Raw genomic sequence first — 25,623 nt, 5'->3', positions numbered from 1 at the left:
AAATTCTTCATAAAAGCGGCAGAAGCGGAAGTAAAAGTAAATCTCCGGGTTGGCGACATAAGGGTCTGGCCATGGGACCGCTACAAGCGCCCCATAGCATGCCAAGACGAACAAGACACCCTTCCGGCAAAGAAGAACCCAAGGCTGCTCTGAGCGGGAATAAATCCAACGACTGAAAACGCTGAAGAATTCTTCCCGCCTTAGTAGCCTTGGAGGCTGGAAAGGCGCAGTGTAAGGGCTACGCAAGAGCCCTTGCAAGAAACTGCTCTATAAGCAAAGCAGAGCAGTGGCTGAAGACACTAAAGGTTGTGGAAATCTCTTACGGAGGCCGAACCTGCTGTTGTCTCTACGCTTCCTCTTTCCTTCCGGGCAGGACTCCTTGTGTAGTAAGTCCAATAAATGTATTGCAATGAAAGCCCCTCTTTGATTCCACGAACCCAACCCTACTATGTCCACGCAACAAATGGAGTTAAGTCCATGAGGAGTAATTTCCGGGAATATGTGGAATGGGCAAAGTGACAGGCAAGAGACGCTGTTCAACGCTTCTGAATCCAACGATGATGTATTATGGTTTTTTAAAATGCAATGGAGGGAGTTGGCAGAGGTATTTGCTTTGTCGCAGTCAATGTATAGTGCTCTCCCATTATGTGGTATTGGCGGGATGGGTACCTTTTTCCTTCGCAGACAGTGGGCTTGGGTCCATACCGAATTGTGGTTATGTGAGAGTGAACTTATTTTCTCTTGCCATGTTTTTTCCCAGTATGTTCTACTTTTGTATGTTACAAATTTTTGAAGTGCACAGAAGCCGATTTTATCTTGGCGGATATGAGTGCGTTGCCATGAGGGCTCTGGCCTTGTTTCTAAGTGAAATTAAGTGCAAAATATCCGGAGGTAGTGTGGCACCAGCGATGGAGGCCGGAGAAGGAGGGTAGCAAGAGCGATGAATGATTTTGGTTAAGGTGCTTGTAAAATCTTGAGCCGCTGTCCCAATGCCGACTGGAGTGCTAGCAGGAGATGGGACAAGGTTAATGGCCAAGCAGTTTTCTTTAAATAGTTTCCAGTTAACTCTTCTAGTTGGTTCTGGTTGTATGAAGGAGCAACAAGCCACTGCAACAAGCCACTCAAGAATGGCGGTTACCCCAAGGCCAAAGTCAGGCAAGACCCGGAACGCCAGCCCCCGACGAGCTTACCTTTGCGGCCTTCCGCCAGCCGGATCCACCCACGTGGATCGCCCCACCGGCGGACGATCAGGGGGTGATGCAACTCTGCCATCAGGTAAAGGCAGCACGGGGCTCTCAGCGTTTAACTAAACGCGACCTTCATGACTTGGACGCGATGTTAGATTTGGCGGCTGACTGGCCGACGTTGCCTGAGACGAGCCGGCACATCATTTATAATCGTATCAGGGTCCTCGCCATCGTCCAGGCCCATGGGTGGGAGGCGGCAATGCGTTTAACGGACACAACGGGTAACGCATTACTCCGGCTGCCAGCCAACGCTATCCCACCGCCGCCTCCCACCATCATCGTCCAAACACCCCAGCAGTGGTACGCCGGAGAACCAACCCAACAACAGGCACGCCCGAGAAATGCAGGAGGACAGCCGCAGCAGCCCTTTCGCGGCCGTGGTCGCCGAGGCGGCGGCCGTGGGTCCTCCGCCAGATACAACAATTGAAAGCGTGCACGTGCCCCAGCCGACACCACCTGCGGTTGAGGGCAGCCCTAACGGCCACAAGCCGACACTGCAGCAGCTGGGAGAATTCCTGCTCTTTCGTGACAGCGCGGAACCGGACAATCCAGACGAGTGGCAAACGGACTCCGAATCGGTGAGTGACGCCACAGATTCCCCAAGCGAACCAGGATCCGAACAGGAAAACCCACAGTGCAGTGACAGTGACAGTGATAATAACGACGATATAGAACCCAGCGCATGGCGGATTCCCGGACCGTTGGGAACGGCGGACGCCCCGGAACCCGTCGACCCCATTACTTACGACCCGGAGGAGGAGGTGCAGCCCGGCGATGACCCGGATGCCCCCGAGGATGCGCAGGAGCCAGAGGAAGTGGCAGAGGAGGACGATTACTTCCCCAGGGCGGGGAAATTTTACTACCAATGCCAATCCACCCGGGACACCATTTGGTATGGCGCCAATCTGCCCATGCTGGAGCAGGCACCACATGTATTCATCCCAACACGTCCAACGGTATTAATCGATTAATATATACATAAGTTAGTCAATCGAGGCATCCTGACCATAGGACGGGCAACCAATGCGTTCCCCTAATTGCCATCCCGAAGGCGGGAGGCGGCGTCAGGGTAATCCAGGATCTATCGGCTTGGACGAGGTTCATCCGCACACCACGGTTCACATTAAAATCCGCGGCCCAAGCCCTAGAGTCAATCCCCCCAGGTTCCCTTCTAATTAAGATTGACCTTAAAGATGCCTTTTGGCAAGTGCCGATCGAGCCGTCGCATCGGCATAATTACGGAGTTTATCACCGGGGCACGACATATACTTGGACACGCCTGCCAATGGGCCACGCGCTAGCGCCTGCAATCATGCAGAGGTGGGCGCGGGCGGTGATAAACGAAGTCCATCGGAAATTCAAAATAGTTATGATTGCATATTTAGACGACTGGTTGCTGTTGTTTGACGACTCTACGGAACACTTGATCCTAGAGGTGGTAGACTTCCTACGCCAGGAACTACAAATTCAAATTAACGATAAGAAAAGCCGCTTGGTCCCGGCAACCAGAATCAAATACCTGGGAGTTAAAATAGATACAATAGCCATGACCCTCAGTCTTACCAGATACTCCCTGCGTAGAATCGCGTATATTATTAAAGTAATCAAGCGCATTAGAAACCGCGACATCCCGAAAGCAGCGGGATTCATTTCATGGTGTGTTTATGTCCTCCGACTCCCGTTGTTCCTGATTACCCAGACGGCGCAACGCGACACCACCTGGTTGGCCCGCTTATGGGATGACGGAGTCTGGCACGCACCAAGGGAATTTACAAATTTCCACTACGTCATGGATGTATACGCCGATGCCACACCATGGCAGACGGCGTGGACCATCCCCATGCTCCGGACGACTGAGATTTGGGCGCTAGAGCAAGAGCGGCCCATCTTGGAAGCGGAGGGGCTGGCGGCCTTGATGGCAGCACACCACGCCATCAGTGTCACGGAACCGGATACACTAATAAATGTTTACACAGATAATATGGCAGTTATGTATTCTTTAATCAAAGGCAGGGGGTCCTGTTGACCTACCCTGATGTTGTAAGATTATTTATGCTCTTAATAAAGGATTTGTCACGCAATGTGACCTGGAGGTACATCCCCTCGGACCAGAATCCGGCCGACCGTCCGTCTCGGACCGTGCTACCTCCCTATGCCCGCTCGGCCTCGGATTCGGGGTCCGGGCTGGTATATCGGTGGGATGAAGCCTGAAACGGACAGTCGATCGAGATTTCGAGGTCAGGGCGGACGTATTTCCAGATCTCCCAACCGGCAAATCTAGGGAAAGTACCGTCATACGGTAATTTCCCTAGATTTGCACTCAATGTATCGTGAGGATAAACTTCTCCATCGATAATGAAAGTTATGTTGCATTGCCCTACTGTGGCGAGCGCATGGCCGGAGGCACTTCTCACAGGGGAGGAATAGTCGTCAATTTTTAGGCTTTCAAAAGGGAAACTTGTACTCTGCATAATACTCACAGCGGCACAGGTATCCACTAAAAAGGAATACACTCTACCTAGTACTGTAACCGAGACCCTTAAGCCGACTTCTGGTGCTACGACGAGCACTAATTCGTCCCCGACCTGCCGGCCGGGGTGGCCGCGTTTCCCTGATCTCGCTTTTGGGTGGGGGTTGGACAATCTATCGGGCGATGGCCCGCTTGCTTGCACACGCCGAAAATCATCAGAGGGCAATCTTTACTGACATGGCTCCCTTCCCCACAGTTATAACATGCGCGGGGTTTTGTACGGCTATAGTGCGCGATGTGTCCCACCTTTTTACAGTAATTACAAGTCCGAGGCGCATTAGATACGTTCCCTCCTGCCACCGACAGTGTAGACTGTGAAGGCTTCGTGTTTACATTTGTCAGGATTGCGTGCACTTGATCCGCAAGAGTAGGGCTCACAGTGGGGTTTAAGATTGGCTCGAGATGGGGTTGAACATGACTCCTTGTGAAATATCGTGTCGGGTCACTGTACGGAAAGTTTGTCGGTGTCTTCACGTTAGGACTGCGCACGGGCATACCAAAGTCATGGTTCTGCAAGAAGTTTACTTTTCTAACGCCTGAGTGATTACGAGCATCCTCTAGGTTAGCAAATTCCTCAGCCTCTTGCATGGTTCTTGGATTGCGCACTAGCACGAATCGCCCAATTTTTCCCTAAGTCCGACCAAGAACTGTGAGAGGAGGCGGTTTTCGAGCATAATTCCTGTCGCTTGTGAGTCTGGGTCTAGAAAAGCATCTCTTAGTTTTCGTCCCAATTCCCTGAGACGGGAAGAATACTCGTTCACGCTTTCCAAAGGTCGTTGGAAACAGCGTGTGAACATTCTTTCAACAGAGACCAGTGAAATTTTGGGAATGAAGCGCTTTTTCATTAGTTAAGAAAAAAGTTCATAAGACTCAATAACGTGAGGATTTGACTTAATGAATTCGGCAGCAGTACCGCTCAGACGCAGCCGTGCTACGCTTAAGGTCTGATTCTCACTCCACCCGCTAAGATGACTCACTAATTTAAGACTGTTCAAAAAATCCTCGATGCTTGTGTCCCCATCACCGTTAAAACTCGGAATTAAATGAATGTGATGTCCTGAAAATGTTTGTTGCATAGTTGGAGGGAAACAGGGGCGCTTTCTATCATATAAAAAGCGGAAGTAAAATCAATTAAGTTCGTATTGTTTGGTGATAAATCACGCTCCCAAGGCAGAGATTCGCCAAAGCGCCCATACGAGCCCTTGCCACCGAAATCCATTATGAATTAAAGACAATACGGCTAGGAAAAAATTCATTCGCCATATGTTAGCAATATAACCGATTATCGTTAATAAAAAAATGGGGTTAGTTTCCTTTTGGCATTACGCGTAACTACTTCTTAAATCGAAATTCAATCAAACGAATGAAGCATGATGAACGGAACGGAAGTTGCATTTAAATAAGCCGCTCCAAGAGTCCGCCACCCCACACCTGATACCAATATGTCGCGTGGACATAGTAGGGTTGGGTTCGTGGAATCAAAGAGGGACTTTCATTGCTATACATTTATTGGACTTACTACACAAGGAGTCCGGCCCGGAAGGAAAGAGGAAGCGTAGAGACAACAGCGGAGAAAGCAAGGTTGACTTCTAAGGGGCTAACAGTTTGATTTCAAAGCCGGGGTGATGTCGCGGGGACATGCTGCTAGTTCTGATGTTTCGGAACAGCCAAGTAGATGGCAGTCTCAATACACAATGTCGCGGGGACATGATGCTTGGACAACTAGAAGGACTCATGCGAGCTAGTGTCCTTTTCGCCGAATCCGTGATAGCAAATTTGGTGAACAGTGGCTGGACACAGTCACCCACTACCGGTTTTGACCTACTTTCTCCCCTTTCGCTAATGACACGGAATTCGGCGCCCGGTCTTTGTACCCGGGAATTCATATATAAACCCCGAGCCCCCCAACTTGATTGCCAGAATATAGGAAACATCAGACGAGAGCCTACTACTTTATTCGGATTTCATCTAGCAACTCTGCTTTTCCGGTGGTCCAGGTAAGGAGGAAGATACACCGTCGTGCCAACTCCTTCGGAGACTGCATGTCCACGAAGGGAATTACACAGCGTGGGAATAATCGTCCGCAAGGCAACGAACCTCCAGCTGTTTTGCCGGGGGTATCTAAGCCTTCGGCAAATTCATCATCAGGAGTTGAAGCCTTGGCTCTCAGCCCGTCGCAGTGCTAGGAGGAGACGAAGACCCGAAGCGGGACAACGGAGGCAACAGCAGACCTTGGCCCTTTACAGGGCCCTTAGCAGGCCTTCACCACCTGGCCCTTTACAGGGCCAAGTGGTGAAGGACACCGCAGGCGGCGTCAAGCGAAAGAAGGCATCTGTAAGGAACCAGAAGCAAGAAGATTCCGCGTTTACGCGGATGCCGAATCTTCAAAGAGACGATAGGGCGGAGCGTGCGCTGAGCACAGAGGAGGGGGAAGGCGACGGCGGATTTACCTTGGTTTCTTCCAAGAGGAAGAAAAGGAAACCGCTTCTGACGAACGACGCAGCCGTCCCGGAACCCACACCTCTATCGGCACCGGCACCTAAGACGCTGTGACCACCGCCTATCGTCGTCTATGGGGTCACCGACGTCCAGGGACTGATTGACCAACTGTCGGGCTACAAAGGTGATGCTTTCGGCTTGGAAGTTCGAAGAGCTTGAATCCGGATCATCAACTCCAACAGAGAGGGGCATGAAAAGGCACTCTCCTTGCTGCAGAGGAAGAAAATCCAACACCACTCGCAGCCCATTGAAAGAGTGCCAGGGATGAAGCTGTTCATCAAGGGTATCTCTCGATGGATAGCAGTCGAAAAGGTATCCGAGGGACAGATCCGTCGGATACGAAATTCGTAGCTTACGTCGCCTTACGGTCACGGAGGACGGAAAACCGGTCCCCATTGATCGCCACGTAGCGAACGTGGTAAAGACTCAATCGGCCATCGCCCCCGGGGACATCCGCCAGCTCTGCCACCGCTACGTCACTGTGGAGCGTTACCGTGGAGACAGAGGTCCACTCCAGTGCAGCAACTGCATGCGGTTTGGACACATCGGCATAGCTTGCTGGTGTGCGAAACGCTGCATGCGCTGTGCAGGAGCACACGCAGTCAAGGAATGCTCCCGAGGAAGGGGAGATGATGCCATCTGTGCGAACTGCGGAGGACCGCATGCGGCCGTCTCTCGCCGGTGTCCCGCCTTTCAGGAGGCTGAGCGGCGACCACACGCCAACGCACGCAAGCCAGCACCAGGGAAGCAGGCGCCCCAGAAACCGGCAGCGGAACCGGGACAAAAACCATTCCGACAAGTCGATCACGCTACAACCTACGGAGCAATCCTGAAGGGCCCTTCTCAGGACAAGGTTCAGGCTCTCTCTGGAGGAGATGGGAACATGGAGGTGGATATCACAGATCCTCCCAAGGATGCTAAGGCGGTCCGAGAACCACCACCAGCGCCAGCCGTAGTAGAGGCCACCAAGGGGAACTTGTCACCCCCCGACAGCCTCCCTCCGAAGGAAGCGACCCTTCCTTTTTCTTCCGAAGGGAAGAAGAAGAAAAAGAAGCAGAAGATGAAATCCCCGATCACCACCGAGAAACAAGGAAAAGCCATTACGAAGCCAACCCAGAGGGCGCTTGGGAACACCCTCCGAACGGCAAGTGAAGAAGGCGAAAAACCAAGCCAGAAACAGGAAAAACGGAGAGAGGGGACTTCAACTGATAAGTCTCCAGTTTCCGCAGAGTCCTCGCTGACACCAGACAGAGAGGACCAGGAATTATGGCAGACCATTGCCGTTATTGCATACACCTTGAAGAAACTCGTCACCTCGACGCAGGGCAAACTTCTCCTCTCACTCCTGGAAGAGCTGGTGCGCAGCAGGATCGGAAATTTAACCAACCATGGCTGAACGACCCGTCCTGCTTGCGCAATGGAACGCCAACGGAATTCTTCGCCGACGCGAGGAATTACGGGCGTTCCTCCAGGAGAAGGGAGCCATAGTCGTCGCTGTCAATGAGACGAACCTTCGGCCAACGGACGCCTGGAGGTTACCTGGCTGGACCATCTTTAGGGCGGACAGGGATCCCAGGCGACAACGACTTAAAACATCAGGAGGTGCGGCCATCCTCGTCCACAGGTCCATCGACTACCGAGCATGTAGAGAGATTTCTCACCCGCATGCGGAGTCTGTTTCGGTGGACGGACGGACAAGAGGAGGAGGGCTCCGGGTCTCATCTCTGTATTTCCCACCCGGGAAACCTTGGGATCCGGATCTCATCCAGTACCTTGCGGGGGACAGCGGACCATCGGTCATCTTGGGGGACCTGAATGCCAAGCATCCTACTTGGAATTCACGGTCCTCGAACCCGAGAGGAGAATCCCTGCGTCAGCTAGCAGATGCAAAAGGCCTAACCATCTTAGGACCGGGGATACCCACGCACGAACAAGGAGACGTTTTAGGCATTGCGATTGCTCACAATGTAAGGACGTCCCTGAGTTTGTACACATGCGTGGAACTGTCGTCGGACCACAACCCGATCATCCTGGCAGTGGGGAGCCGAATCCCAGTGCTGTCTTCCACCCGGCGATTGGATCTGTCGTCGGCCGACTGGAGCAGTTTCCGCAACGTCATCGCTGAGGAGCTGCCAAGAGAGCCACTGGAGCCGACTTCACCGGAGATGGCCGATCAAATGGTCAGCCACCTCACCTCTGCAATAGACGGCGCAATGAAGGCCTCGATACCGCTATAGGAACAACGAAACTCGTATCTTCGGGTTCCACTTCCAGCGGGGGTTAGAGGCCTCATTTCGCGGCAAAACAACGTGCGGCGCCAATGGCAGAAATATCGTACAGCGGATGTGAGAAGGCAGCTCTCAGAGCTCAACGCGTCGGTACAGGATGCCCTCCGGGAGGTCCGATCGGGCCACTGGGAGGCGCACCTGCTGGATGAGCTCCTATCGGAAGACGGCAACGAGGACCTGCCGTCGGTGTGGAAGATATGCCGGAGGCTGCGGGCCCCTCAAAGACTTGACCCGATTATTACCGACGGAGACAGAGAGGCACGATCTCCCATGGAGAAGGCGGAACTGCTCGCTGATCACTTGGTCTGCAGCTTTTCACCCAATCCTGGGAATCCCGCTTCTGCCGAGATTGAAGAAGAAATCGAGGCGTTTGAAAGAGCCGGAGACGCCGATCTGAAAGACGCCTCGGAAATTCCAAGATTTGACGAGAAGGACGCCAAAGAATCAATACGTCACCTACGCACGAGGAAGGCCCCCGGAAGCAACAACATTCCCAATGTGGTCATTCGGGAGCTTCCAAAGGCGGCGGAGAGGTCCCTGACAAAATTCTTTAATGGCTGTGTCAGGATTTTCTACTTCCCGACCACTTGGAAAAGAGCGAGAATCGTCTGCCTGCCGAAGTCGCAGAAATTGGAGGTGGGTCCCGGAGAATTCCGGCCTATCTCCTTGCTCGACGGCTTCGGTAAGATATTCGAGCGACTGCTGCAACGGCCGCTGACTGATTTCGTCCGGGAGAATGACATCCTCCCGGAGGAGCAGTTTGGTTTCCGTGCGCAGCCTTCCACAGTCCATCGGCTGGTGCGAGCGGCGGATTTCATCACGGACAGCTTCAACAGGAATATGGCGGTTGCTGGGGTCTTCTTCGACGTCAGTAAGGCGTTCGATCGCGTCTGGCATCCGGCTCTCTTGTTGAAGATGAGCCGACTCCATTTCCCACCTTTGATTGTTCGGATGGTTCACTCCTATTTGAGAGACAGGACATTCACCGTGGAATGGCTCGGGGCGAATTCAGGGGTGCGTCGGATCTCCGCCGGCGTGCCCCAGGGATCAGTCCTCGGACCAATGCTTTACAATATCTACTCCCACGACATTCCAACTCCACGTGGGAACCTCGAGATCCTGTCTCTCTATGCCGACGATACGGCCCTCCTGTGCTGCTCCTGGCAGAAGGTGACCGCGGTGCGAAGACTGAAGAGCGCTGTGGCGGATCTCCTTGAATGGTACCGCCGATGGCGCTTTGCTGTTAACGCACAGAAGACGAAGGCGATTATCTTCCATCCAGGAAATGGTCGGCCGCCAGGAGTGAACCTAACAGTGAATGGAGTCGCCCTACCGTGGGAATCCGAAGTTACCTACCTCGGAGTGCTGATGGACCGGAAACTCCTTAGGAACGCCCAAGCGCTTCGTGTAGTAAGCGCTGGTCCTGAGTATGGACAGGAAGCGTAGACTGTACCAAGCGTGCGTGCTGCCTGTCATCACGTACGCTGCTCCGGTACGGTCAGGAGTGTCGCGAACGAGTCTCTCTCAATTCAGGTGGTGCAGAATTCTGCTCTTCGTGACATCATGGCACGCGGTGCTTACGCCCGCGTTTCCGAGATGCACGAGGACGGAAAGCTGGAAACCCTGGACGTCCTTCTGCCTAGAATATCTGGAAAATTCTTCATAAAAGCGGGAGAAGCGGAAGTAAAAGTAAATCTCCGGGTGGGCGACATAAGGGTCTGGCCATGGGACCGCTACAAGCGCCCCATAGCATGCCAAGACGAGCAAGACACCCTTCCGGCAAAGAAGAAGCCAAGGCTGCTCTGAGTGGGAATAAATCCAACGACTGAAAACGCTGAAGAATTCTTCCCGCCTGAGTAGTCTTGGAGGCTGGAAAGGCGCAGTGTAAGGGCTACGCAAGAGCCCTTGCAAGAAACTGCTCTATAAGCAAAGCAGAGCAGTGACTGAAGACACTAAAGGTTGTGGAAATCTCTTACGGAGGCCGAACCTGCTGTTGTCTCTACGCTTCCTCTTTCCTTCCGGGCTGGACTCCTTGTGTAGTAAGTCCAATAAATGTATTGCAATGAAAGCCCCTCTTTGATTCCACGAACCCAACCCTACTATTTCCACGCAACAAATGGAGTTAAGTCCATGAGGAGTAATTTCCGGGAATATGTGGAATGGGCAAAGTGACAGGCAAGAGACCCTTTTCAACGCTTCTGAATCCAACGATGATGTATTATGGTTTTTTAAAATGCAATGGAGGGAGTTGGCAGAGGTATTTGCTTTGTCGCAGTCATTGTATAGTGCTCTCCCATCATGTGGTATTGGCGGGATGGGTACCTTTTTCCTTCGCAAGACAGTGGGCTAGGGTCCATACCGAATTGTCGTTATGTGAGAGTGAACTTATTTTCTTTTGCCAAGTTTTTTCCCAGTATGTTCTACTTTTGTATGTTACAAAATTTTGAAGTGCACAAAAGCCGATTTTATCTTGACGCATATGAGTGCGTTGACATGAGTGCTCTGGCCTTGTTTCTAAGTGAAATTAAATGCAAAATATCCGGAGGTAGTGTGGCACCAGCGATGGAGGCCGGAGAAGGAGGGTAGCAAGAGCGATGAATGATTTTGGTTAAGGTGCTTGTAAAATCTTGAGCCGCTGTCCCAATGCTGTCTGGAGTGCTAGCAGGAGATGGGACAAAGTTAATGGCCAAGCAGTTTTCTTTAAATAGTTTCCAGTTAACTCTTCTAGTTGGTTCTGGTTGTATGAAGGAGCAACAAGCCACTGCAACAAGCCACTCAAGAATGGCGGTTACCCCAAGGCCAAAGTCAGGCAAGACCCGGAACGCCAGCCCCCGACGAGCTTACCTTTGCGGCCCTCCGCCAGCCGGGTCCACCCACGTGGATCGCCCCGCCGGCGGACGATCAGGGGGTGATGCAACTCTGCCATCAGGTAAAGGCAGCACGGGGCTCTCAGCGTTTAACTAAACGCGACCTTCATGACTTGGACGCGATGTTAGATTTGGCGGCTGACTGGCCCACGTTGCCTGAGACGAGCCGGCACATCATTTATAATCGTATCAGGGTCCTCGCCATCGTCCAGGCCAATGGGTGGAAGGCGGCAATTTGTTTAACGGACACAACGGGAAACGCATTACTCCGGCTGCCAGCCAACGCTATCCCACCGCCGCCTCCCACCATCATCGTCCAAACACCCCAGCAGTGGTACGCCGGAGAACCAACCCAACAACAGGCACGCCCGAGAAATGCAGGAGGCCAGCCGCAGCAGCCCTTTCGCGGCCGTGGTCGCCGAGGCGGCGGCCGTGGGTCCTCCGCCAGATACAACAATTGAAAGCGTGCACGTTTCCCAGCCGACACCACCTGCGGTTGAGGGCAGCCCTAACGGCCACAAGCCGACACTGCAGCAGCTGGGAGAATTCCTGCTCTTTCGTGACAGCGCGGAACCGGACAATCCAGACGAGTGGCAAACGGACTCCGAATCGGTGAGTGACGCCACAGATTCCCCAAGCGAACCAGGATCCGAACAGGAAAACCCACAGTGCAGTGACAGTGACAGTGATAATAACGACGATATAGAACCCAGCGCATGGCGGATTCCCGGACCGTTGGGAACGGCGGACGCCCCGGAACCCGACGACCCCATTACTTACGACCCGGAGGAGGAGGTGCAGCCCGGCGATGACCCGGATGCCCCCGAGGATGCGCAGGAGCCAGAGGACGTGGCAGAGGAGGACGATTACTTCCCCACGGCGGGGAAATTTTACTACCAATGCCAATCCACCCGGGACACCATTTGGTATGGCGCCAATCTGCCCATGCTGGAGCAGGCACCACATGTATTCATCCCAACACGTCCAACGGTATTAATCGATCAATATATACACAAGTTAGTCAATCGAGGCATCCTGACCATAGGACGGGCAACCAATGCGTTCCCCCTAATTGCAATCCCGAAGGCGGGAGGCGGCGTCAGGGTAATCCAGGATCTATCGGCTTGGACGAGGTTCATCCGCACACCACGGTTCACATTAAAATCCGCGGCCCAAGCCCTAGAGTCAATCCCCCCAGGTTCCCTTCTAATTAAGATTGACCTAAAAGATGCCTTTTGGCAAGTGCCGATCGAGCCGTCGCATCGGCATAATTACGGAGTTTATCACCGGGGCACGACATATACTTGGACACGCCTGCCAATGGGCCACGCGCTAGCGCCTGCAATCATGCAGAGGTGGGCGCGGGCGGTGATATACGAAGTCCATCGGAAATTCAAAATAGTTATGATTGCATATTTAGACGACTGGTTGCTGTTGTTTGACGACTCTACGGAACACTTGATCCTAGAGGTGGTAGACTTCCTACGCCAGGAACTACAAATTCAAATTAACGATAAGAAAATCCGCTTGGTCCCGGCATCCAGAATCAAATACCTGGGAGTTAAAATAGATACAATAGCCATGACCCTCAGTCTTACCAGATACTCCCTGCGTAGAATCGCGTATATTATTAAAGTAATCAAGCGCATTAGAAACCGCGACATCCCGAAAGCAGCGGGATTCATTTCATGGTGTGTTTATGTCCTCCGACTCCCGTTGTTCCTGATTACCCAGACGGCGCAACGCGACACCACCTGGTTGGCCCGCTTATGGGATGACGGAGTCTGGCACGCACCAAGGGAATTTACAAATTTCCACTACGTCATTGATGTATACGCCGATGCCACACCATGGCAGACGGCGTGGACCATCCCCATGCTCCGGACGACTGAGATTTGGGCGCTAGGGCAAGAGCGGCCCATATTGGAAGCGGAGGGGCTGGCGGCCTTGATGGCAGCACACCACGCCATCAGTGTCACGGAACCGGATACACTAATAAATGTTTACACAGATAATATGGCAGTTATGTATTCTTTAATCAAAGGCAGGGGGGTCCTGTTGACCTACCCTGATGTTGTAAGATTATTTATGCTCTTAATAAAGGATTTGTCACGCAATGTGACCTGGAGGTACATCCCCTCGGACCAGAATCCGGCCGACCGTCCGTCTCGGACCGTGCTACCTCCCTATGCCCGCTCGGCCTCGGATTCGGGGTCCGGGCTGGTATATAGGTGGGATGAAGCCTGAAACGGACAGTCGATCGAGATTTCGAGGTCAGGGCGGACGTATCTCCAGATCTCCCAACCGGCAAATCTAGGGAAAGTACCGTCATACGGTACTTTCCCTAGATTTGCACTCAATGTATCGTGAGGATAAACTTCTCCATCGATAATGAAAGTTATGTTGCATTGCCCTACTGTGGCGAGCACATGGCCGGAGGCACTTCTCACAGGGGAGGAATAGACGTCAATTTTTAGGCTTTCAAAAGGGAAACTTGTACTCTGCATAATACTCACAGCGGCACAGGTATCCACTAAAAAGGAATACACTCTACCTAGTACTGTAACCGAGACCGTTAACCCGACTTCTGGTGCTACGACGAGCACTAATTCGTCCCCGACCTGCCCGCCGGGGTGGCCGCGTTTCCCTGATCTCGCTTTTGGGTGGGGGTTGGACAATCTATCGGGCGATGGCCCGCTTGCTTGCACACGCCGAAAATCATCAGAGGGCAATCTTTACTGACATGGCTCCCTTCCCCACAGTTATAACATGCGCGGGGTTTTGTACGTCTATAGTGCGCGATGTGTCCCACCTTTTTACAGTAATTACAAGTCCGAGGCGCATTAGATACGTTCCCTCCACCCACCGACAGTGTAGACTGTGAAGGCTTCGTGTTTACATTTGTCAGGATTGCGTGCACTTGATCCGCAAGACTAGGGCTCACAGTGGGGTTTAAGATTGGCTCGAGATGGGGTTGAACATGACTCCTTGTGAAATATCGTGTCGGGTCACTGTACGGAAAGTTTGTCGGTGTCTTCACGTTAGGACTGCGCACGGGCATACCAAAGTCATGGTTCTGCAAGAAGTTTACTTTTCTAACGCCTGAGTGATTACGAGCATCCTCTAGGTTAGCAAATTTCTCAGCCTCTTGCATGGTTCTTGGATTGCGCACTAGCACGAATCGCCCAATTTTTCCCTAAGTCCGACCAAGAACTGTGAGAGGAGGCGGTTTTCGAGCATAATTCCTGTCGCTTGTGAGTCTGGGTCTAGAAAAGCATCTCTTAGTTTTCGTCCCAATTCCCTGAGACGGGAAGAATACTCGTTCACGCTTTCCAAGGGTCGTTGCAAACAGCGTGTGAACATTTTTTCAACAGAGACCAGTGAAATTTTGGGAATGAAGCGCTTTTTCATTAGTTAAGAAAAAAGTTCATAAGACTCAATAACGTGAGGATTTGACTTAATGAATTCGGCAGCAGTACCGCTCAGACGCAGCCGTGCTACGCTTAAGGTCTGATTCTCACTCCACCCGCTAAGATGACTCACTAACTTAAGACTGTTCAAAAAATCCTCGATGCTTGTGTCCCCATCACCGTTAAAACTCGGAATTAAATGAATGTGATGTCCTGAAAATGTTTGTTGCATAGTTGGACGGAAACAGGGGCGCTTTCTATCATATAAACAGCGGAAGTAAAATCAATTAAGTTCGTATTGTTTGGTGATAAATCACGCTCCCAAGGCAGAGATTCGCCAAAGCGCCCATACGTGCCCTTGCCACCGAAATCCATTATGAATTAAAGACAATACGGCTAGGAAAAAATTCATTCGCCATATGTTAGCAATATAACCGATTATCGTTAATAAAAAAATGGGGTTAGTTTCCTTTTGGCATTACGCGTAACTACTTCTTAAATCGAAATTCAATCAAACGAATGAAGCATGATGAACGGAACGGAAGTTGCATTTAAATAAGCCGCTCCAAGACTCCGCCACCCCACACCTGACACCAATATGTCGCGTGGACATAGTAGGGTTGGGTTCGTGGAATCAAAGAGGGGCTTTCATTGCTATACATTTATTGGACTTACTACACAAGGAGTCCGGCCCGGAAGGAATGAGGAAGCGTAGAGACAACAGCGGAGAAAGCAAGGTTGACTTCTAAGGGGCTAACAGTTTGATTTCAAAGCCGGGGTGATGTCGCGGGGACATGATGCTAGTTCTGATGTTTCGGAAAAGCCAAGTAGATGGTAGTCTCAATACACAATGTCGCGGGGACATGATGCTTGGACAACAAGAAGGACTCATGCGAGCTTGTGTCCTTTTCGCCGAATCCGCGATAGCAAATTTGGTGAACAGTGGCTGGACACAGTCACCCACTACCGAGGTTAACCTGCTCTCTCCCCTTTCGCTAATGACACGGAATTCGGCGCCCGGTCTTTGTACCCGGGAATTCATATATAAACCCCGAGCCCCCCAACTTGATTGCCAGAATATAGGAGACATCAGACGAGAGCCTACTACTTTATTCGGATTTCATCTAGCAACTCTGCTTTTCCGGTGGTCCAGGTAGGGAGGAAGATACACCGTCGTGCCAACTCCTTCGGAGACTTCATGTCCACGAAGGGAATTACACAGCGTGGGAATAATCGTCCGCAAGGCAACGAACCTCCAGCTGTTTTGCCGGGGGTATCTAAGCCTTCGGCAAATTCATCATCAGGTGTTGAAGCCTTGGCTCTCAGCCCGTCGCAGTGCTTGGAGGAGACGAAGACCCGAAGCGGGACAACGGAGGCAACAGCAGACCTTGGCCCTTTAAAGGGCCCTTTACAGGGCCCTTAGCAGGCCTTCACCACCTGGCCCTTTACAGGGCCAGGTGGTGAAGGACACCGCAGGCGGCGTCAAGCGAAAGAAGGCATCTGTAAGGAACCAGAAGCAAGAAGATTCCGCGGTTACGCGGATGCCGAATCTTCAAGGAGACGATAGGGCGGAGCGTGCGCTGAGCACAAAGGAGGGGGAAGGCGACGGCGGATTTTCCTTGGTTTCTTCCAAGAGGAAGAAAAGGAAACCGCTTCTGACGAACGACGCAGCCGTCCCGGAAGCCACACCTCTACCGGCACCGGCACCTAAGACGCTGCGACCACCGCCTATCGTCGTCTATGGGGTCACCGACGTCCAGGGACTGATTGACCAGCTGTCGGGCTACAAAGGTGATGCTTTCGGCTTGGAAGTTCGAAGAGCTTGAATCCGGATCATCACCTCCAACAGAGAGGGGCATGAAAAGGCACTCTCCTTGCTGCAGAGGAAGAAAATCCAACACCACTCGCAGCCCATTGAAAGAGTGCCAGGGATGAAGCTGTTCATCAAGGGTATCTCTCGATGGATAGCAGTCGAAAAGGTATCCGAGGGACAGATCCCTCGGATACGAAATTCGTAGCGTACGTCGCCTTACGGTCACGGAGGACGGAAAACCGGTCCCCATTGATCGCCACGTAGCGAACGTGGTAAAGACTCCATCGGCCATCGCCCCCGGGGACATCCGCCAGCTCTGCCACCGCTACGTCACTGTGGAGCGTTACCGTGGAGACAGAGGTCCACTCCAGTACAGCAACTGCATGCGGTTTGGACACATCGGCATAGCTTGCTGGTGTGCGAAACGCTGCATGCGCTGTGCAGGAGCACACGCAGTCAAGGAATGCTCCCGAGGAAGGGGAGATGATGCCATCTGTGCGAACTGCGGAGGACCTCATGCGGCCGTCTCTCGCCGGTGTCCCGCCTTTCAGGAGGCTGAGCGGCGACAACACGCCAACGCACGCAAGCCAGCACCAGGGAAGCAGGCGCCCGAGAAACCGGCGGCGGAACCGGGACAAAAACCATTCCGACAAGTCGATCACGCTACAACCTACGGAGCAATCCTGAAGGGCCCTTCTCAGGACAAGGTTCAGGCTCTCTCTGGAGGAGACGGGAACATGGAGGTGGATATCACAGATCCACCCAAGGATGCTAAGGCGGTCCGAGAACCACGACCAGCGCCAGCCGTAGTAGAGGCCACCAAGGGGAACTTGTCACCCCCCGACAGCCTCCCTCCGAAGGAAGCGACCCTTCCTTTTTCTTCCGAAGGGAAGAAGAAGAAAAAGAAGCAGAAGATGAAATCCCCGATCACCACCGAGAAACAAGGAAAAGCCATTACGAAGCCAACCCAGAGGGCGCTTGGGAACACCCTCCGAACGGCAAGTGAAGAAGGCGAAAAACCAAGCCAGAAACAGGAAAAACGGAGAGAGGGGACTTCAACTGATAAGTCTCCAGTTTCCGCAGAGTCCTCGCTGACACCAGACAGAGAGGACCAGGAATTATGGCAGACCATTGCCGTTATTGCATACACCTTGAAGAAACTCGTCACCTCGACGCAGGGCAAACTTCTCCTCTCACTCCTGGAAGAGCTGGTGCGCAGCAGGATCGGAAATTTAACCAACCATGGCTGAACGACCCGTCCTGCTTGCGCAATGGAACGCCAACGGAATTCTTCGCCGACGCGAGGAATTACGGGCGTTCCTCCAGGAGAAGGGAGCCATAGTCGTCGCTGTCAATGAGACGAACCTTCGGCCAACGGACGCCTGGAGGTTACCTGGCTGGACCATCTTTAGGGCGGACAGGGATCCCAGGCGACAACGACTTAAAACATCAGGAGGTGCGGCCATCCTCGTCCACAGGTCCATCGACCACCGAGCATGTAGAGAGATTTCTCACCCGCTTGCGGAGTCTGTTTCGGTGGACGTACGGACAAGGGGAGGAGGGCTCCGGGTCTCATCTCTGTATTTCCCACCCGGGAAACCTTGGGATCCGGATCTCATCCAGTACCTTGCGGGGGACAGCGGACCATCGGTCATCTTGGGGGACCTGAATGCCAAGCATCCTACTTGGAATTCACGGTCCTCGAACCCGAGAGGAGAATCCCTGCGTCAGCTAGCAGATGCAAAAGGCCTAACCATCTTAGGACCGGCGATACCCACGCACGAACGTGGGGACGTTTTAGGCATTGCGATAGCAGTTTCCTCAACGTCTTCGCTGAGGAGCTGCCAAGAGAGCCACTGGAGCCGACTTCACCGGAGATGGCCGATCAAATGGTCAGCCACCTCACCTCTGCAATAGACGGTGCAATGAAGGCCTCGATACCGCTATAGGAACAACGAAACTCGTATCTTCGGGTTCCACTTCCAGCGGGGGTTAGAGGCCTCATTTCGCGGCAAAACAACGTGCGGCGCCAATGGCAGAAATATCGTACAGCGGATGTGAGAAGGCAGCTCTCAGAGCTCAACGCGTCGGTACAGGATGCCCTCCCGGAAGGTCCGATCGGGCCACTGAGAGGCGCACCTGCATGATGAGCTCCTATCGGAAGACGGCCACGAGGACCTGCCGTCGGTGTGGAAGATATGCCGGAGGCTGCGGGCCCCTCAAAGACTTGACCCGATTATTACCGACGGAGACACAGAGGCACGATCTCCCATGGAGAAGGCGGAACTGCTCGCTGATCACTTGGTCTGCAGCTTTCCACCCAATCCTGGGAATCCCGCTTCTGCCGAGATTGAAGAAGAAATCGAGGCGTTTGAAAGAGCCGGAAACGCCGATCTGAAAGACGCCTCGGAAATTCCAAGATTCGACGAGAAGGACGTCAAAGAATCAATACGTCACCTACGCACAAGGAAGGCCCCCGGAAGCGACAACATTCCCAATGTGGTCATTCGGGAGCTTCCAAAGGCGGCGGAGAGGTCCCTGACAAAATTCCTAAATGGCTGTGTCAGGATTTTCTACTTCCCGGCCACTTGGAGAAGAGCGAGAATCGTCTGCCTGCCGAAGTCGCAGAAATTGGAGGTGGGTCCCGGAGAATTCCTGCCTATCTCCTTGCTCGACGGCTTCGGTAAGATATTTGAGCGACTGCTGCAACGGCCGCTGACTGATTTCGTCCGGGAGAATGACATCCTCCCGGAGGAGCAGTTTGGTTTCCGTGCGCAGCCTTCCACAGTCCATCGGCTGGTGCGAGCGGCGGATTTCATAACAGACAGCTTCAATAGGAATAGGGCGGTTGCTGGGGCCTTCTTCGACGTCAGTAAGGCGTTCGATCGCGTCTGGCATCCGGCTCTCTTGTTGAAGATGAGACGACTCCATTTCCCACCTTTGATTGTTCGGATGGTTCACTCCTATTTGAGAGACAGGACATTCACCGTGCAATGGCTCGGGGCGAATTCAGGGGTGCGTCGGATCTCCGCCGGCGTGCCAAAGGGATCAGTCCTCGGACCAATGCTTTACAATATCTACTCCCACGACATTCCAACTCCACGTGGGAACCTCGAGATCCTGTCTCTCTATTCCGACGATACGGCCCTCCTGTGCTGCTCCTGGCAGAAGGTGGCCGCGGTGCGAAGACTGAAGAGCGCTCTGGTGGATCTCCTTGAATGGTACCGCCGATGGCGCTTTGCTGTTAACGCACAGAAGACGAAGGCAATCATCTTCCATCCGGGAAATGGTCGGCCGCAAGAAGTGAACCTAACAGTGAATGGAGTCGCCCAACCGTGGGAATCCGAAGTTACCTACCTCGGAGTGCTGATGGACCGGAAACTCCTTAGGAACGCCCAAGCGCTTCGTGTAGTAAGCGCTGGTCCTGAGTATGGACAGGAAGCGTAGACTGTACCAAGCGTGCGTGCTGCCTGTCATCACGTACGCTGCTCCGGTACGGTCAGGAGTGTCGCGAACGAGTCTCGCTCAAATTAAGGTGGTGACGCTGTTCAACGCTTCTGAATCCAACGATGATGTATTATGGTTTTTTAAAATGCAATGGAGGGAGTTGGCAGAGGTATTTGCTTTGTCGCAGACATTGTATAGTGCTCTCCCATTATGTGGTATTGGCGGGATGGGTACCTTTTTCCTTCGCAGACAGTGGGCTAGGGTCCATACCGAATTGTCGTTATGTGAGAGTGAACTTATTTTCTCTTGCCAAGTTTTTTCCCAATATGTTCTACTTTTGTATGTTACAAATTTTTGAAGTGCACAGAAGCCGATTTTATCTTGGCGGATATGAGTGCGTTGCCATGAGGGCTCTGGCCTTGTTTCTAAGTGAAATTAAGTGCAAAATATCCGGAGGTAGTGTGGCACCAGCGATGGAGGCCGAGAAGGAGGGTAGCAAGAGCGATGAATGATTTTGATTAAGGTGCTTGTAAAATCTTGAGCCGCTGTCCCAATGCTGTCTGGAGTGCTAGCAGGAGATGGGACAAGGTTAATGGCCAAGCAGTTTTCTTTAAATAGTTTCCAGTGTACTCTTCTAGTTGGTTCTGGTTGTATGAAGGAAGATAGGAACGCAGTAAAAAATGGGGCAGTGGTCCGAGGCTGAGTTATCTAAGTTAAGGATTTGGAATGCGATATCTGCGGATAATGGAGCTACATCCAGGATATTGGAGGAGTGGGGGTGATGATGGAAGAGGGTAGGGAAAGGCGGTGAGTGAATTGCGATATTTTTGGTAAATAGGAGCTTATGAAGGGTTCGCCCTCGTGTGATAATGGTTTTGCAACCCCAGGCAGAATAATTGGCGTTTATGTCACCACCTTTTATGAGATTTAGGTGAAGTAGGGATGAGAGCGCTGATAAGCCAGGGGGATCTGACATTGAGGATGAAGGTGGAAAGTAGGCTGACCAAATGTTAAGGGTCCCAGTAACTCCTTTTATTGCTATTCCAGCGAGTTCCAGTTTTTGGGTGGGTGGGGGTAGAAGTTATGTGAAGAGTAGGTTAGTTTTGGATAGGATCATGACCCCGCAACCAGGATCATTGGCTCTATCTCTTCTGATTGTAGAGTAATTTGGACAATTAAATGTTTGGCTAGAATTAAGTTTGTTTTTTTGAAGAAGGATGATGTCTGGATTATGATTGGTTATTAGGAGGTTTAGCTATTGTTTTTTGTTTTTTATGCAATTTATGTTCCATTGTAGAGGTTTAAGGAAGTGGTTCTTTATTTGTGAATTAGGCACCAATCACAAGTTGAAGAAGGGCTGGTATAAGGTCATTGGTGAAGATGCTAATAAGAGTTTTATTGTCAGTAGGAGAGAGAAGTTTCGTAATTATGCTCAATAGAGCAGTTCTTATATTTGCGGTTGATGATTGGTCATTGATTGAGGGAGAGTGTTGACCAGAGGGTGGCGGAGGGTGTTGATCGGAGGTTGGGGGAGAGTTAAGAGATGATTTAGGGGTTCACAGCCAAACTGTCAGCTATCAAAAGGGCCCTAAAAGACATAAGAGAATGTAATGGCTCTTCTCTCATTTGTTCGCACTCATTTATTTCCCTATAATCCATATCAATCTTGTCATCAATGCACCTGATGGTTCAGGAGATCTATTATACCCAGTGGTCCTTTCAGATAAAGGGGAAGTAGGTATCCTCTATATGGACTGCTGGTCATGTGGGAATACCAGGCATTGAAAAAGCTGGCAAAGCAGCAAAGGAAGCCCTGGTCAAACTCAAAACAGACTCAGCATTGCTTCCTGTAGTGAACGTCGGGGTTGCCTTGCGGAATTTGGTTCTGAACCAGTGGAAGGAAGCTTGGTGATTCTTGCAAAACAAGGAACTTCAGGCCATAAATTTGGTTGTTTTGACAGGGCCCTCTTCCATCTGGAGCATTCAGATAAAAGAGGTTAGGATCACGTGCCTGAGAATAGGGCACTTAGCCCTCACGCACTCTTCATGGAGACAAGAGTGCAACCTTGCTGCAATGTTTTTAGCTTGCACCTGATTGTGACTCAGAAATAAATTATAAAAGGCCAGATACCTTTTTTAAAATAAGAGGTAATTTAAGCAATAGTTTAGGAGAGGACCCCAACTTTTTAGGTAAGGTTCCCGAGTTTTTAAAAGAAACTGACCTGAACAGACAACTTGAGTTTCTGTTTCTTTATTTTTAAATAATTTTGTTTTTAACTATATATGTGTTTTTTTATACATTAATGTATTTATCAAAATTGGATTGAGGTTTTAAATGTTTTAAAAAGTATTGCAAAAAGAACCACTATTACTACGGGTTGGTCTCTTTGGGTAAGACCATTGCCTTCAGCTGCGAGATCTGAATGAAAATGTTGGTTAGTACGGAAGAGAGTGGTGATCCCATGGCTGCACTTTCATGATGTTCAATGTGCTTATCATTCCATAGGAAGTATGAGTTCCAGAGGCAGAATTTACGAGGTCCAGGTTAATCCTTAGCTAATCCCTGTGAGGTGAGGTTTTTGATGAGTAGCATGGAGTCATCAATGGGCGTATTTGTGAGCAAGGAGATTACATCAAAGGTCACAAGCATGTTGACTATTTGGACTTCAGCATTCCGAATAATGTGAATGAAATCCATGGAAGTTTTAGCAAAAAAGTCAGTTTTTCTGGGGAAGAGTGAAGAGCATGTGCAACATATTGCACTACCTTGTGGGTTGGTGCATCAATGTTGCTGACAATGGGTCATAAGCAACATCGATGCGTTAGAACCTTAAGTGCCATCAAAGCACGCGGAAATTTGGAAACTAAGAAGAAAAAGAACCACAATGAAACTACAAGATATTAACTTGCATTGCTTGGAACATAGCCCAGGCGTGTACACTAATAGGCAATGGTTCGCATTCTTAAATATAATTACATATTGATATATTTCATACACTCCTTCCCATGTATGGTTAATTTATTCATTCATTTATATATTATATTACCAACACGAAGCCCGGATACATCTTGAAATGACTTTCTTGCTTGCAAGAAAGAAAAACATCTTCAATTGCCATTATATATTTGTTGAGAAAGGAAAGTCAAACGTTTGTATGTCTCCGCACATGTCCAATAATTTGATTTTCCTTTCCAGTATTTGATCTTTATACCTAACAAACGAAAATATAGTATCCATAGAGCATACTTTATTTCTCTTTAAAATTAGATCTTATTCTCAATCTAATTCGAAACATTTCATTCTGCACCTATTTGTTACTGTTGCCACGGCAACAGCGTCACCAAATGAACGAATCAAAACAAACATTTTTGCGTACTTCAGAAACAGCATTCTTTACACACTCACAGACCATAGGCTTTCCATTCCAACTGAATGACATTGAGCAAATTCTTAACGGCATGGCTTCTCATTTGCGTAAACAAGGATATGGTGTTTCAGGTTGCTAATCTTAGTGAATGTATTTTGGAAAGAATGGACGGGGGAGATCTTTTGTGAGATATATGCCTTTTAAATTTGGAGAACACCTAATTACATACACAACAATAATACTTGCTGCTGAGATAGTCATGTTTTAATTGCTTTGGGCTCTGCTTGAATTGACTGCAGTATCAATCTCTGTAGAAAATATATTTGTAAATGTTCCTTTTTGAAGTAGTTAAGATCCATGTTTTTGGTAGAATTGAACGGGAGTCAAGTGTCAAACGACAGCTGTAAACATCGTCAATAATATTTAGAAATTAGTATTATTTCACATGCGCAATTATCAAACGATACATTGAGTAAAAATCATTGAAAATGGATTGTTAAAATACAATGGTTATAAAAAGGAAGATTGGATATTTAAGTAGTTAACGTAAAGTTAGATTTTTAATCTGTTCTGTAGTGAGGGACCATTTTATTTAATATGCTGAATCAATTCGCAAATACACCTATTAACGCCACAAATCCCTTGCTGTTGTGAAATACTCCTTTTTAATTATGGTGATTGTGACCTGAATTCACATCTTCTTCTACATTCTGTTCGATTGCCATTGCTTATATTCTTGAAAATGCCAGTATTTAAGGATACAAGTGTGACCTTTATATTTCAAATGCATTTAATGTACTCACTTTCACAGCAAACCGATAATGGTTGATTATATGCAGTTTAATTGAGTACACTATGCATTTAGACGGGCTTTATTTTTATACAAATTCAGAATCAATGGAAACAAAATTTAATTAAATATTGGAGCAATGTAAGACAATAAGAAGTCTCCTTGAATTTGAGTGTTTGTGTACAATAATAAAAAAATGTTTAACATCACCAATATAATGACACGCTCATTTAAACGGTTAAATTCTCATTAAGTATGATGAAGGAACATGCATCAATTGTCCTTTGATTTTGGAGAATTTAGTAAACCAAAATGAGCACACATAATGAAATGGCACCCATCATAATTTCTGTCAAATTTCCTTGAAGAATTAGCAGTTTTATTGTAGCGTTCTTGGATTTATTTTGATGAATGCACCAAACTCAAAGGATATCATTTCCACCTTACTCATCTCTCAATAAGCAATCAGTGTTACAAAAACAGTGTAAAAAACAGATAAATTTACATTTGAATGTCCACAATATGAAATGCACTGTAAGTTGATGAAAATCCACAAAAAATTGTATTATTTAGATTTGCTCTACCCGTCATGGTGTACAATCATGACTCCACAGCTAATTAAAAATGGTCTGCAGAAATCACGTTGTGGTGTATTAGCAAAGGAGCAAAAATCTCTCTTGTGTAGTAGCAAGATTCGTATGATATGTTTAGGGAAATGACCCAATAGCTCATCACTGTAATTTAAATGACATGGAAAGAAGACATGGCCAAGTGTTAAACGATACTCATTTGAAATGGGAAAGTTGAGCTTTAATCAGTTCATTATAGATCTGACTAATGTGAGTCTCCCTGTTAAGTTTCCTATCTATATTAATTCCTAGTATTTTAGAATTTTCAACATCAGTACATTTTTATATACTATAACTGCATACAATATGCTGAGTTTTGTTAGTATTTAAACGTAAATGATAAACTGAAACCTGCCTGCTTTAGCCTATCTTTCAGTGGCTCTGAATCGTACCTTTGCATCTTCTAGATTTTGATATTTTTGCACACACAAAGCATAATAAGGATATAAAACATATGCAGGTTTAATTTTACAGGGCAAATCAGTAATCATGATGATACCAAAAATATCTCAAAGACTAGAAATTCTTCATGAAAATATGGGCATTGAAATTATTATTGGAAGCCGAATGAGGCAATGTTTTTATGGACAAATTAATCCTAGAACTACTAAAAATTTAAGAGAAATTAGGTAAATCAGACTGTTATGCTAAGATACAATTTTCAAGGGAATAATGAAATTAACTCCTAATAATAATAATCTAGAAGGAACTTGAATCCTTAAATGAAACTTCCCT

The 25,623-nt window shown here is 49.5% G+C and overlaps 1 protein-coding gene across 1 annotated transcript in view; it reads left to right on the top strand.

Moving 5' to 3' along the window:
* Nucleotides 1-25,623, top strand: part of LOC139689958 (cell surface glycoprotein 1-like) — a 49,386-nt gene that overhangs the window by 7,144 nt on the left and 16,619 nt on the right. The window contains exons 2-5 of the mRNA XM_071587106.1: nt 1,095-1,275; nt 1,493-2,139; nt 11,313-11,493; nt 11,711-12,421. Coding sequence (XP_071443207.1) covers nt 1,095-1,275; nt 1,493-2,139; nt 11,313-11,493; nt 11,711-12,421 — 1,720 coding nt within the window. The remainder of the gene's footprint in view (nt 1-1,094; nt 1,276-1,492; nt 2,140-11,312; nt 11,494-11,710; nt 12,422-25,623) is intronic.

Source organism: Hetaerina americana, unplaced genomic scaffold (assembly GCF_022747635.1).
Source record: "Hetaerina americana unplaced genomic scaffold, ioHetAmer1.1.p SCAF_299, whole genome shotgun sequence".
In the NCBI taxonomy this organism is placed as follows: domain Eukaryota; kingdom Metazoa; phylum Arthropoda; class Insecta; order Odonata; family Calopterygidae; genus Hetaerina; species Hetaerina americana.
The sequence above is the reverse complement of the archived record's forward strand: the minus strand, read 5'-3'. Positions and strand labels throughout refer to the sequence as shown.